The sequence below is a fragment of the Culex quinquefasciatus genome, chromosome 2, assembly GCF_015732765.1.
Source record: "Culex quinquefasciatus strain JHB chromosome 2, VPISU_Cqui_1.0_pri_paternal, whole genome shotgun sequence".
NCBI lineage: Eukaryota > Metazoa > Arthropoda > Insecta > Diptera > Culicidae > Culex > Culex quinquefasciatus.
In genome coordinates, this window is record NC_051862.1 from 63850662 (window position 1) to 63866475 (window position 15814).

The 15814-nt window shown below is 34.8% G+C and overlaps 1 protein-coding gene across 5 annotated transcripts in view; it reads right to left on the bottom strand.

Moving 5' to 3' along the window:
* Positions 1–15814, bottom strand: part of LOC6053099 — a 205246-nt gene that overhangs the window by 19728 nt on the left and 169704 nt on the right. For all 5 annotated transcript variants that reach the window (XM_038252323.1, XM_038252322.1, XM_038252324.1 and 2 more), the window contains one exon: positions 9045–9480. In XM_038252323.1, the coding sequence (XP_038108251.1) occupies positions 9045–9480 (436 nt within the window). The remainder of the gene's footprint in view (positions 1–9044; positions 9481–15814) is intronic.

The following is a 15814-nucleotide window of genomic DNA, read 5'->3' on the forward strand; positions in this document are numbered from 1 at the left end:
GATAAGTTTTGAATTCATTGTTTTATATAAAACATATTTTACAAATTATCTTCAAGTTACTACCTCCAACCGATGGAAAATCAGAATTACAGTCTAAATAAGTACAGGAGATTTTAGAGCAATACATTTGGAAGTACAAATTGTTTTGTTCTGTTCCTGTTTTAACCGAAGTCATCCAAAACTTCATGCAATTATTTTTTGCTTTAATAGCTGTATTTATTCGTTACATTTGTACGTATTTGCCCTAGATGCCGGTGTTTGATTATAAATAATTTGATATGAGATTGTTTTTTTTTTCAAATTTAAAATCGAAAATATACGTAAATATATCCAGTCTTTAAAAAAATAAAATAACAGAGAAAAAAAATTTAAAGCGCTAGGCATTTTGCGGACCTGTTAATTAAAATTATAATATTTTTTCCTAAAAAGCCAATTTAATGCTGAGAATTGCTGAATACAAATTTTAATTCATTTTATTGTTTTACTATTTTCACAACTAAATCTGAATTTCCAGACCAAAATATGATTTTTTTTCAATTTCGGGAATTCCCGGGACAAATTATAGAAAATCCCGGGATTCGGGAATTCCCGGTTTAGGAAAAATCCCGGGATTTTTGTCCCGGGAATTCCCGGGATGGACGCACTAGATAACACTAAAAAAATCTCATGTTTTGCAACATTTAAACTTTAAGAGGCTGATCAGCAAAGTCTGAAAAAAATGTAGGATTTTTTAATGTTTTAAAAAATATATTTTTGCTGTGGTGAATTTCTTCATCAAATATTTTAAAATTGCAATATCTTATCTTAGAAATGTGTATACTATGGAAACGGTGCACTTTATAAAAAGTTATGCAATGTCGTCTCGACATAGATTTTGCACCTTTAAATGATTTTGAACTTTTGTTTTACAATAATTTCAACTTTAAAATAGTAGTTTATGCAACAAGTTGCAAAAAGAGGATTTTTTCAGCACGAGTCGTACATTTATCCAACGAGGTTCACCGAGTTAGATAAATACGACGAGTGCTGAAAAAATCAAGTTCAACTTTTCAGCACCTATTTCAGTGCTGAAAAGTAGAACTTTTCAGCATTTATTTTGAAAAGTGTTGCTATTTGATTCTGTTATTTTTGGTACAGAAAATTAGGCTATTTCGTCGTTCAAGAATGACAGGAAATGTAAGTAGATTCACGACGGAATTGCAAAAAAAAATCTTGTATTAGATTTTGCATCATTCTAACCTCTATAGCAAAAGATTCCTTTTTTAGTCCCCTAAAAAAAATAAACATTTTGGGATAAGAAATAAAAACAAAACTATTTTTTCCGTGAAACAATTTTGAATTGAAAAGTTTTTACCATGTTCCACAACTTTGCCGAAGTCATCAAATCGATCAGAAAATCAAGAAAATATTTGCAACAGCGTAAGATTGTTTAAACTTCACAAGGAAGTGGAAAATTGTTACCAAAAAGTATCAACTCGTGCAGGGTACTATTCTAAACAACTTGTAGAAGAAATTTTGAAAAAAATATTGAAACAATATTTATATCGGCTAACAAAAAATCTTGGCAATGATGGAAGTCGTCGCCTTAAAAAAGGGCCGTTTAGGTTTGTTTGGGACTTCGGATAATCGAATAATGACTAAAACATTTTTATAGTATTTTTTTAAATGTTTAAAACAAATTTGAGTTCTGCGATCCCATTTTAGTCAGATTCGAAAAGTTGAATGTCCTATTAGATTACAAGATGGATTTTTTCAAAATTTGATCACCGCCATGTTGGATTTAAAAATTCTAATCACTTTAGCGTAGTATACTGCTCATGTTTGCATAAATGTCCCATATGCAAAAACAGCATGCTGAGAAAAACGCAAAACAAATTTGTCCCACACATAAGGCTACGTGGCAAGTTTTCACGAAAAATACGGATTTCCTCCTGATTTATAGAACAAAGTACTGGATGTTGCAGGCTCTTTTGAAAGAGCACACGATTTTGAACCAAACTGCATAAATAACTCAAAAGTGATTAAAATGCATATGGGACATTTATGCGATCAGGGGCAGTATAGGAGTCATACTTAAGCTTAACAAGAAAAAAGTAAGACAACAATTTTTTTTTTGTGATTCGATTATCCGAAGTGAACTTTTTCCGAGACCTTCGGATAATCGAGTCTGGACTTTACAAATAATAATAATATGCATTTTTGAATCTGAAATCTAAATCTAGAGAAATACAGCGAGAATTAGCCCAAGGGAGAATAGAACGAAAAAGACAGCTGAATAGACAAAGTCCTTAAAAGAAAATCATAAAAAACTTCCTCAAAAAAAATGTTTTCCAGGGCTGGCTTTCCTTTATATTTTTTATATATAGCTTAAAAATACAATATTTTGATTACATGAAAGTGTCTAAAGTTTTAAAACGATTTTTTATATACTTAATTTCTAAATCAAATTGTACAGTTGTGTTGAAGCTTCGGAAATTAACTACAAATTGTCACTGTACGAACTGTAACGAACCCAGTAACGTATCGATTTCCAGTTCTTAATTTTCACACCACATTTGCCATTTATCTCGCTGCAATTTTCAAAAACATCCAAAGCACCCTAGTCACAAACAAACAAGGTGTTAATTGGCCTATCGTGGTACAAATTTTGCACCCCACTCGACAGAAGCATAAGTAGCTCCATTTCCATGCTTTTCGGGAGTTATGAAACCGCAGACTCTGGCGAGATCATCACTTGGCCACACGTGCAGGCGGGCTTGGCGCGAAAAACCGAGGCACGGGGGCAAATGAAAATTGGTGCGCGGTTTTTATTTTTCGGCTCGCGTTGCGCAATCTTACTTGCTCTGATGAGCTGTTGAAGATGTTGTCGAGAGTTCCTGAACAATGGTTGTGTTTTGAAAATGATTTTTCGTGGGATTTGTTTGGAAGTCGTTGATGAAATTGTATGACAAACATTTATTCGCTTCATAAAATCTGGTTTAGCTAAACAAGTTGAAGTTTGTTCTGTTCACCAAAATCAATCATCAGTTTGTCAAGATTACGCGAGTTATAATCGATTTTGCGTCAATACTGTCTGCTCATCGCTCGATTATTCCAGCAGCGAACTCGTTGTTCGAATCCAGCGAAAATTTCCTAGCGCCGATCGGCTTTTGAGTAGAGGCCCACCAATTGAACACGTAAAACGGTGGAAAAACTGGCCAAAAATCTGGCGATTGGCATCTCCGATTACGCGAGAAACCATTTTGGAGGCACTTTACGCGACTGGGTGAAGATGCTGTTCAAGTTTCAAGAGGCAAATTTGGGCAGTTGGCAGTGATTTTACACCGAACCAAAAATTGGCATTTTGCGATGAAAAGTACTTTTCTCACGTGCACTCCCAAGTGCTGGAGGCCATTCATTTGGGCGCCAAACAGAAAGCGAAAGGGCTCTAAAAGGGTAATTTCGGTGGGGTTGAATGGCACAGTGATTGGCAATCGAAATCAAAACACGAGATCTTGTAAGGGCCATTGACGGAGTGAGCTAATGAATGGTATTATAGATGAGTTGTTTCTGTACTTTGAAAATAAGCAGTTTTTTTTTAAATTGAAACCAGGACAACTTAAATGTTTGCGTAACAAAATAAAAAAAATCAAACGATAACAATTACGCCTGCGGTTTTTCGAGATATTTGATTTTTAAATTTGCATATATTTTACCTTAAAATGGCTGTAACTTTTGACCCTTATGTCCAAATTGACTTGCTCAAAGCTCAGAACCTATTTTAAATTCTTGTATTTTAAATGCTTTGAAAGTATATAAATTTTGTACACAAACAAACTCACGGTTTGTTTGATTCTAGTTTACTCAGACCTTTTGCACAACTTTGAATTTGAACTAAAAGTTTCAACTATACTCAACTATTTAAAAAACAATACATTGACCAATTAAACATTTCCTCGAAAACCAATGTTTATTCACTTTTTAGCCAACTGTTGCTGCCCAACCCCTCAACCAAAGCCCTTTTCAAGTTGTTTACCTTACTCTACTGTTTCACGCTGCTTCTGCGAACGAGAGGGCACCGCGCGCACGTGCTGTTTGATGAAGTGCGTTAAATTATCATGAATAGCCTTGTTGAGAAGCAACAGCAGCATTCACACGCACCCTCCAGCTCTCACACACCTTATAAATCTTCACTCAATTTGAGGCAAGCAAAGCAGAAGAAGTGCAAGTTGTAAGGAGGGGGGCGCCATTCATCGATTAATCAACCACCTCCAATCTGATTCGAAGCTCAACTCGAAGATTAACAAGTCACACGTGTACGTGTGAGCACCGACGATTACGTCAAACGTCTCACCTGCCGCCGATGTTGACCAATTCAGATCCGTTCCGGGTTCGTTCAATTCTGGAGTGGTCTTCTTCGCCACCGTTGATGCGCATTTTCACGTATTTTTTTATTGTTCAAAAGTCACCGCACGACCAATATTTACCGAGCACTAATCCGTCAGAACTGGACACAGACAACGCGAACTTCAAAGTTCCCAGCAATTGTTGCACACACTCACTCAATCATTGATTGCACCGTTCGAGTGCTCAATATAAGTGCGATCGTTATCTGCTGATAAGAGGGCACGTGGGCTGGGGTAAGGTGGCAATTGTTGCACAAAATTTAAAGTTCATTCCTTTACTTAATTTACCCTAATTGCATCATTGTTAGACTTCAACCAACAAGCTTTTATTTTGCTGAGAAGGGGTAAATCACCAAAAAAAAGTGCAAACAGACTATACATTTTATTATCAGTCAGCAATTCGTCGCCATCGTGCTAACTTGTCGTACGTGCATTTTGGGCCAAATTGAGTTAAGAACGCCATTTTGTGCAGCTCACAATGCCTCACCTTTTGACCTTCACAGATCCCCAAAATTCGATTTCAATCCTGAGATATTCAACAAAAACCGAAATAACTCCGTGCATTTTTGTCACTTTACATATGAAAGTAGTTTCAATCTTGTCGTGCTATCTTGTCACTCCATGAAAATTGATGTAAGTGCGACAAAAGGCCAAAGGGATTTCAGGCCAGGAAAGTCAGGATGCGTTTGTCGCACGTACAAGCTAGACTACCGTAAACATTTGTAATTATAACTCGGGACTCCAGCAACCAACTTCAACCAAACTTCGGGACAATGTACAGAATGGTCAGCCAAACAAAAAGTGTTTGTTATTGTTTACATTGCGTGCTCTCGTTTTTGTATGTTCAAGGTCAAACATTAAAACGCGTTTTTCTCGGAACGTCAAAATGGCGGGTGCGACAAGATAGCACGACGACGTCGAATTGCTTGTCTTCACCTGAACCTGGGTAAAGTTGAACAGACGAGCGGAGCGATTCCACTGTATTCTAATCAGCTTATCGGTCATAATAAACGAAAATTGCCGTGCGAGTGTCATTGGCAGACAGTCAAGGCAAGTCAGGCGTGGTGTATCGTAACAATCTTGCTGGCATTCTTGGGAAATTTGGGGAACCCAAGGATAAGAGGCACAAAGCGACACTTGAGACAAAACCCTTACTGGTTGGGCGAGAATTTAAGAGCTATCCTTAATCACATATCGTAGAAGGGTCGATATTTGCTGATTTGAATTTCTCATCGTCGTGAATTCGTACATATTTTTGAACTTAATTGATTGAAAATGTAGTTTTGAAATCACCCTAAGGTGTTTCCTGTTTTAAATTTAAAACCGTTCGTTTTTTCTTATTATGTTTCTTTTGAAATTTTCTGAAGTTTATCTTCTTTCTGTTATTTTCTCCAGACAAGAAAAAGTTTAACAAATCAGAAGAAAAATAAATAAAAAATTGTATATATTAATTCTCAGAATTGGAAATAAATAAGAATTGGAATTTTTTTTTGAAAAAAAAATAGGGGCTTTATTTTATTTAAAACGCACACATAATAGTTTCAAAATGTATTTTGAAAAGTATTCAATCGACTTTTCATTATTTGTTTCAATTAAGTTTCAAATTCAGAAAAAAGCCCTCTGATTTTTGGGAAAATGTTAACGGTAGATGGGAGGTAAAAACTTGAAAAATATGGAATGACTCTAAAGTGTTTCAATATAAATTCATACTGATAACCGGCCGTAAATTTTTACTGGGTTTAAAACTGGAAACTAGCACCGGAATCAAAAACAAAGCAGTTATGAACAAATAATGAATATTTTTATTTTACTATTAAAATAACGTTTCATTCTTTACAACAAAAAAACTGTTTAGTTTACGATCATTCCTCAAAGTCATGAAACTAATTTATGAAAATTACACATAAGATGAACTGACATTCCACAACCACATCAAAATTAATGATTTTAACAGATTTTAATTTTTTGTCGTTTTTCAGATATATCTCTTGAAATAAATGAATTCCTCTGAAGAAATCCTCAATTATTTTTAATGATAAATGTGCAAAACTCTCGGCAAAAAAATACAGTTTTTGAATAAGTGTTTTTAAATTTTTGTATTGAATTACTTTGTCGTATTATTGTTTAATCTCTCAACAAATTTTGAAATAAAATTTGCATTAGTCTTATCAATATTTTACTAAAAAGAGGATGTATAAAACTATAAATACTTTTCAAACGTTGTATTTTTTGGCAGAGTTATTACGAAAAAGGCAAAATATCAATGTCATCAGAAAAAATATTGCCCTAAGTTTTATATTTATTCTAACCTTTACTATAGTATTTTGCATACAAAAATTACAAAATTTGTAAAAAGCCCTAAAGTGCCCCGTTTATAAATTTAAATGTTTAAAATGGATTGTTCAAGTTTTTTCCATGAAACTTCTGTAATATTTTTTTGCCTCTGACTTTTCTGCGCAAAATCAATATTTTTATAACGTTTTACGTTATTACTAGACATTCAGTTGTCTGAAATGGATTAATTTTTAAAATAGCTAACAGATTACATTAATTTTTTCAAAAAAGTGTCATTGAATTATTAAAACTAATGTTGAATTTTGAACTTATTTTAAGGTTTTACAATCAATAAAAATTAAAAACTTTATTTTTTTTTAAACCAAACAAATTTGTAGATATTTTGAAATATTTTACAATACAATAGCGCAAAATCTTTAAAAAATATGACTAAATGAATATTATACTGATTAAAATAGCCGTCTCATGATAAAAAAAATAAATGCAAAAAAATATTTATATGAAAAACAATTTATTTTTTTTGGGAGCATGAGCATGGTTGACTGCCAATGAGCTGCTACTCCGTTATTGAGAGATCAGCTGAAGTTAAACAATGAATCAAAAATGATCAGTGGGAGCCAACCATCCGTTCACTGTTTAACCTCTGATGATCCCTACTTTATTAGTCGCGCCCTCCCAAGAAGCCTGCAGTTCAACGAAAGGGAGGAATGTTAGTCCGATAGTTGAAGTTACAGACTCATCAAGCACATAGTTTTTCGCTATATACTTGTTGATACCGCTTGAGACCGTTGAATCCACAGCATCTCCATCAAGCATCACGTGATTAATATTTTTTTGGGTTAGTAGGATAAGTTATTGGCTTATCGATGCCTCCCGAGCTACGACGCTATGGGGAGGACTTTCATAACAGACCCCTGGCGAGCCTTCCGAGCAACGATGCTACGGGAAGGTCTTTCTGGTTAGCACACAAAATCATTCACACACAGTTATTTTGCTCCACTATTAACTCGACGATCCAAATTGTCAGTGCGTCTTTCGATCATTACATAGAAATGGCTTTTTTACCGCAAACAAATAAAACCTTATTCGAAAAATTTAAACACAATCCACCCGACGCCGTGCCTTCCGATCAACGATAATATAGGAAGGGCTTTGAGGATCACAAAACAATAAATTAAGACATACACAATTCACGACAAAAGGCACACAAAAAAAATCACTCCGAATATTGTTTACACCACCTTTACAAATAATGCACTCACCCCATACGAACAGCGACACAATGTCATAAGCACACAAAAAATTAATCTGAATAATCACGACTTCGCGTTCCCACTTCCAGCGCACCAATCAATTAATTTTTTTCATTTTTTTATTTTTTTTGGGAAGATCCTAATTGAACATTTTTCAAGTCTAAAGATGATAAAAAATATATTGAATTGCCATAAACAATACAAAATTGTTTGATTTATCGCCAACAACTATCAATTTGATAAGAACGTAGCGCTAAAATACGAAATAATTTCAAGCACAACTTAACGGTGCACATTAAGCAGTGCTTTTACACCAGGATTATTGATACAATTATTAAACTATTTTCAAAACTACGGCAACTATCGAAACAATTTTTTATTCATCCTCTAGAGTACTATCTACAAAATAGTTTGCAACAAAATTTGTCTATTTTCACAATCAGATTGTTGCAGGATTGGGTTCGTAAATTTTCCAATTTTGAAATAAGAAGATTACAACTTCCCTTGAATAGAAAATAAATCTAAACCAGCATTACATCGTTATCAGCATATTTACAATTAATTAACCCTCTACAACCCAACCTCGCCTCAGGCTTCGATCTTGAAATTCACAAAAAATCCATTAGCATTCAATGTTTCATCTTAAAAATACATTAGCAAGACGAGCTCTTAAAATTTTAGAAAATTGTAGGGTTGGGAGTTAGACTTGTTTTAAGCGACTTTGCCAATATTATTAAAAATGTCGTTTTACTGGGGTCAGGTTTTTGTAATGTGCCAGACTATGCCTCTACGCTTTATTATTTCTAGTTTAAATGGAATGTGAAAATCAAGCAAAAATTTTAAAAGGTGGCTGTAAAAACATAAAAAATCTTAAAGGCAAAAGGTAATGATAGGAATAAGTCAAATACTATCTGAAACAAACATAAACGTAACAAGATAAATGCAAAATAAAGCACTAAAAATGGATCAAGAAAAACATAAAACAAAAAAAGGAAAGTTTTTCGCAGAGCAACAGTTACTCAAAATGGCATCCTGAACAAGGGAAAAATAGAAATGCCCGAAAAAAAAGTTTGGGCATTAGAGGGTTAAAAAAAACTAAAACTTCACTCACCTATCCACCAGCCGGCCCTCGCTAAGGCTCCGTTGGTAGTCGGACATGTCCTTGTCTAGTTCATCGGCGTCGACCCGCAGGCGGTACGTTTCCCGCTTGTAAAAACCCCCGGCGATTCCGGCCGGTCCCGGGCCAATGCCCCCACCGCCGGCGTCCGCCCGAATCGTGATCGGGACGCCGAGTCCGGTTCGCGGCAGGGTGGCGTCCGTCGTCGAGCAGCCGGAAGTGGCAAAGTGGATGTGCGTCTGCAGGTGGTGGTGGGGATGCTGGTGGTGGTGCAGATTGTTGCCTTTGGCCGCCAGCAGCTGGCGGGGTGCGGTCGCATCCGCCGAGGACACCGTGCGCCGCCGGAAGATCCGCCGCAGGTTCCGCAGCGGGTGGAAGCGCTTGCGGCGGGTTGTGCTGGTGTCACCGGGCTGCTGCTGACCGGCGGGAACTGGAAGGAAGAGGAGAGAGATGGTTTCGATTAGATCAAGATAATAGCAAATACTTTACTTAGAAATGATGAAATTTCTTTATCATGAAGTCAATTTCTTTGTTGATCAAGAACTTTTACAAGAATTGAAAATTATATTTGTATTTATTGTTTTACCAGAAATTACCAAGTAACAAAGAGCTATAATAGACAGTAAAATAGTTCTGCATTTACAATTCAAGCCCACTCCATCCATAACCCTTTTCAAACGAATCGCTACCCCCGATTTCGATCCTTTTATGGTCATCCGGCAAAGTATAGACAACCCCTTACATACAAGCAAAAGCTCTCCGCCAATTCAAACAAAATTGGGTTATTTCCTCGTCACCTCGCCGCGAGCTTATCTTCGCCGATGCGAGTTCACTTTGTATATTATGTGTACGTGTGTGTTTATAAATTACTCGCGCCGGGTGGTGGTTATTGGTTGTTATCACACCGTCGCGGTTGTCCAATTTGGCCCGGTGCAACAGCGCAAAATTATCGAATCTCACCCGGGTACGCGATGCGAAAACAATTGGCCTTGATGATCAAATCTGAATCGTGGCTGCCACGGTTGATGGAGAGGAGACCACAGGGCATCCAGATATGGCTAACCGATGGAAAAGTGCAATTGGTCAATGGATTATGGCTTAACAAGGTTTATTTTATAAATTTCACTGGGAAAAGTTGGAGCAGGTTCCCTATTTGCAAATTTGTGAAAGTTGAAAAGCAATCAATCATTTAATAGTATTGAAGAATGATCTATGACTTGAAGCTTTACCTAATTCAAGTCAATAACAACGCGGCAAAGGTGTTAATTCATCTCGAGGGATGAAGTCATTACTCGTCATCCCAATATTTCAACCTTTGCCCGTTTATTGGTACAAATGACATCACGCGTTAAGTCGTATAAATATTGATGGGCAGCTGGATGAGGCGAGAGAAGTTGCGCGCTTAAAAGTCACCTCTTTCCAGATGAACACTTGGTTCGCGTACTGGGCACAAACGGCTGGATTAACCCTGTGCATGACTTAAATTAAATATGTTTTAGGGAACTTTTTCTGAAATAATTCAACATGTTTTTTTTTTTCCTTTTCTCTACAAAAATTATATTCTAATAAGATATTGTTTGAAAAAAAGATGCTGGGTATTTCTCCTGTTGTCAATTTTTTAAATTAGAAGAAATTTTTGTTGGGTAAATCGTCACTTGTATACTATCTTGTGACACATTCAATAATTGAGGAAAAAAAATCAGTGGACAAGAAAATTCAATTTTAATGCCAAGAGCAATTCTCAGAAATTTTAGTAAAAGGTATCACAAAAAGCTTCAGGCAAATGTACAGTTTTACTGCTGTCGAAACTTTGCAAAGCATCCAATAATTAACGAGCATATTTTATTTTTCAAAAGGTTTTTTGTCTTTTTCCAATCTGTGGTATCAGAATTTAAAATTAAATTGTAAAAAATCCCATTTGTTTCAAAATGGAAATTAATTGTTTAACGATGTATTCTAAATAATTTAGTGGCGATGGTACAAGTTTCTCTCTTTGAATTTTGTAATTGCCTTCCATAAGTATTTTCTTGATTAAATTCAAGGCAAATTGAGATAACAAATATGGATATTTTCTTCATAAATATTGTTTGATTATTTAATTTTTTTTATGTTAAAAATTTCTATACTTCATTTTTTAAGAATCAATTTGACTTAAGATTTTATATAGTATTTTAAAACTCAAAAATACCTCAAACATTTGGTATTTTAGTTAATGAAAAAATAGTTTTTCAAAAATTTAACACTTTATTTCAAAAAGCTAATAATTTGTTTTCTCCTTCACACCCAATTTGAGAAAAAGGAAAAGAGAAGAATGAGTGTATAAAACATATTTAAAAAAAAAATATGTGAAAATATACATTTAATCAGGGCTGCGGAGTCGGGTCATATTTCAAGCGACTCCGACTCCGACTCCGACTCCGGCTTTCTGAGTTAAGCCGACTCCGACTCCGACTCCGGCTCCGGCTTTCTACAAATTGGTGACTCCGGCTCCGACTCCGACTCCGGCCTACCAAATCTAGCCGACTCCGACTCCGACTCCGACTCCAGCTTTCCACAACTTGTCGACTCCGGCTCCGACTCCGACTCCGACACCTAATCTGTATTTAAAATATTTTAAAAATATGAATTAATCACATCACTCACATTTCAGTTCACACATGCGCGAATACTGTAAACCGGGGTGACATTTATGTTCGGGGTGTTTTGCAAAATGATAAATACGAATTATTTATACAAAAAGAGTGGTAAAGAACCATACTAAGCTTGGTAGATAAGTGTTTGTTGTTCTATGTTACATTTTTTCAGCGTTATTGAAAAAAATATATCTTTAGATTTAAACGCATTTTCAGCACATCAATTTTCTAAGTAAATTTGAATTTTGTTGTTTGAAAAATTGGAACTATTCATTTAACTACTTTAAATTTACATTAATTTTTTTAGTTTATAAGCTTGCTACACTAATTTTTAATTGTCCTTTTATTAATGAAATATTAAAAGAAAGTTTGCCTTCACGATCGAAATGACATATAAAACTAATTTGCATACTTTTAGGCTGAAATTTTAAAGAAACACAGTAACTATCAAAGATACCCTTGTTTTGAAATAAACAATTCTCGATTAAATTTTCAAAAGGCCCTATCTGCATAGGAATTTTCAAAGTAACTATATTTTAAAACTCTTTTGAATTTATTTGAGAAGACGTACATGGGCATTGTGTGATCAATAGCAACAACAAACAACTTTTGTCTTTTTCATAGAAACGTGAACCACGCTAGTGATCAAGCCCAGTACTCACTTTAAACATATAAATCATGAGAAAATTCAATATTTGAAAAATAAATTAAAATTATATCAATTATATTACTCCGATTTAAGGTAATTAAAAAAATTATACTTGTTCAACAATATTATTTAAGGATCCGCTATACGCAAACATTTTTTGCTTCGATTTTTTTACGGAAATTCTCATAACTCTGAATAGAAAACAGTTAGAGTCCCACTTCTTGTATTAAGTCCTAAAGAAAAGTTATGCAAAGAAATTAGACGAGCATTCTGGTAAAAATATTTACGAGACTGAAAAATCAAGTCTGTCATATAGAAACTGTCAAAAACTATCGAAAACCCACTTTTTTCAACATTTTATTTTTAAAACCGCTGGTTACTTCACAAGGGTTAGACTTAGGACAAATGTCAATACAAAGACTTTTATGTAAAATTGTCTGGAGAATCGATTCCCGCATTCGGTTTTTGAAAATTTTGACGTTTAGAGCACTTTAAAAAAAATGTTTTCAGTAAATGATTTTTGTATTTTTTAGATGATTGCTCCATCCTACATTTTTCGTGAGTCTTTTTGTAATATCTTAGGCTATTTCCACAAAAATTTTGAACGAAAAAAAATCGTGGGCTTACCTTCAAATTTGACTTTAAAATTTTTAAATAAAAAAATCTCATTAAAGTGGCGTGTTGTTTTCTTTCAGTGTATTTTTTTCGGAAAGCCCCTCAAATTTCCTACAAGTTTTTCTTTGACCACTTTTTGATACGATGCAATGGCTTCGAGATACAGAAAAATTTATATTCCGAGATACAAATAAATATCGAATTGAAACTGGCTCCATATACACAAACATGGCTTACATAAGCGTCGGATAACATGTCTACAAAGTTTCATTAAAATTGGAGATCGTCCGGTATAACCGATTCCCTATTTGACATGGAATTGCTCTATATCAATGATTCAATGATTATTTCAAAATTAGTTGCTACTTATTTTCGACATTTTTTGTCAGTTTCAAATGTTTTCAGCACGACACTTTGATTTATTTTTATTTACATACAAAATGAGCATATTGCGTTCCAAGTAGTAGATTGATATAATAGTTGATAATTAATTAGTAGAGTTATACTGTCAATTTTACAAATGTAATAAAAATATTTTTTTTTTCGATGAGTACTGATAGTGAACCTTTATTTTCCTATAAAAAAATGATCTACTTTAAACCTCCAAGATATTCGCTATCGGGCAAAAAGATGACGGTGTTTATATATTTTTAGAAAGAGTTTGATAAAATTTGTTCAAATTTGATTTGAAAGAATACATAAATACAAGCAAAAAGAGACAGTAAAGAATTATTTTAATATGTTTTAATTTTCCGACAACACAGCCACAATCGTTTACTATTTTATGAGTTACAAGCCTTACCCGACAAACTTCGTTCTGCCTTTTTTCGTTTGTTGACGTTTTTTTGATTTTTTGCTTATTCAGCCTCCTGTGATCAAAATTTGATTTTCCGTAACATTCTCCATACAATTTGCCGATGCTCCGAAATCGGTTCCAGAGTAACCAAAAAGTCAATTAGTTAGCGTAAGAACCTTCTTTGGACTTTTACGAACCCAACGCAACAAACAGCACCTCGATCCGACGTTCCGTGTTGAATTGATTCGTGTTCGAACAAAACCGTCGAAATTTTTTATATATATAGAAGAAGATGATACTACAGTATAGTGTATACAAACATTGACAAGAGAGGATTAACAGATTATCGTTCAGTGATCTTAGTAAAATAACACAATAAGAGCTTTCCAATCACAATAAAAATGCTTCGAAAACATATGTCAACGCAGTGCACGCGATTCAATAAATAAATTGAAAAAAAATGGGAATTAACCTTAATTATAACAAATATTGAACAATAAATAAGTTCATAAATTATATTAAATATTTTGACAACTCCGACTCCAGCTCCGACTCCCGGTCTATCAGAAATTTACGACTCCGGCTCCGACTCCGACTCCAGCTCATAAAATTTAGCCGACTCCGACTCCGACTCCGACTCCAGCTAATCAAGTTTTGACGACTCCGACTCCGACTCCGACTCCAGGTCCCCAAAAAGACCCGACTCCACCGACTCCGGCTCCGACTCCGACTCCACAGCCCTGCATTTAATCTTTTTACATTGGAATGCTTAAAAATTAATTAATATCTTACTGGATCCATAAAAAATAATATACACTGCTGATAGAATCCTTGAAAACTCTGTATGGCACAAAATTGTTAGTTGATTAATTAAATAAATAAACTGAAGGGAATTGAACATTTATTCGGCTTATCTAGGTAGTCCACTGCCGCTCTCCCATATGTAAAAACAGCAAGCCGTGAAAAACGCATGTCAAATTTGTCCCGCCCATAAGGCTACGTGTTAGAATTTTACGAAAAAGTGGATTTTCTTCGTTTTTCTAGAATAAAGTATAAAATTTTATTTGGTTTTCTGATAGTTTACATGATTTCGAACCAAACTGCATCATTACCTCAAAATTAACAAAATTACATATGGGACGGACTAGCTTCGAGCGGCAGTCCAGCTCTATTTCCAAATTTTGCTCTTACAACAACTCCCATACATCCTTTTTGAAACTTAGCCAAATCCAACTGTATTAATAATTTTTAAATTTATTTTCTTTCAACTCAACTCAATTAATGAACTACAGGAAAATGAAATGTCTCTGCAATAAGATTATGTTTATTGGTCTGTTTAAGTAAAAACTATATGGAACATTTTTTTTTTGTTTTTTGTCCATTCGACGTCGTCGTGCTATCTTGACGTACCCGCAATTTCGACGTTCCGAGAAAAACGCGTTTTAATGTTTGACCTTGAATACACGAAAAGTAGAGCACGCAATGTAAACAATAACAAACACGTTTTGTTTGGCTGACTATTTTGTGCATTGTCACGAAGTTTGGTTGTATTTGGTTGCTGGAGTCCCGAATTATAATTACAAATGTTTACGGTAGTCTCACTTGTACGTGCGTCAAACGCATCCTGACCTGAAATCCCTTTGGCCAATTGTCGCACTTACATCAATTTTCAGGGAGTGACAACATAGCACGAATGCACGGAGTTTTTTTTTCGGTTTTTGGTGAATATCTCAGGATTGAAATCGAATTTTGGGGATCTATGAAGGTCATAAGGTGAGGCATTGTGAGCTGCACAAAATGGCGTTCTTAACTCAATTTGGCCCAAAATGCACGTACGACAAGTTAGCACGATGGCGACGAATTATTGAGAAGAACTAAAAAAAGTTTGTTTCTCCAATATTATTTCAACGGTTCAAAAAACCTAACACATTCGCAATTCTCAAATTTAAGTAGTGATCAAGTAGTGATATGAAAATATCTGAAAATGTTTTTTTTTATGAGATCAGAAAAGTTTACAATTGTTTGATTACTTTTTGCTTCAAATTTAGGAAATTAGGGTTTAAATCTGTTT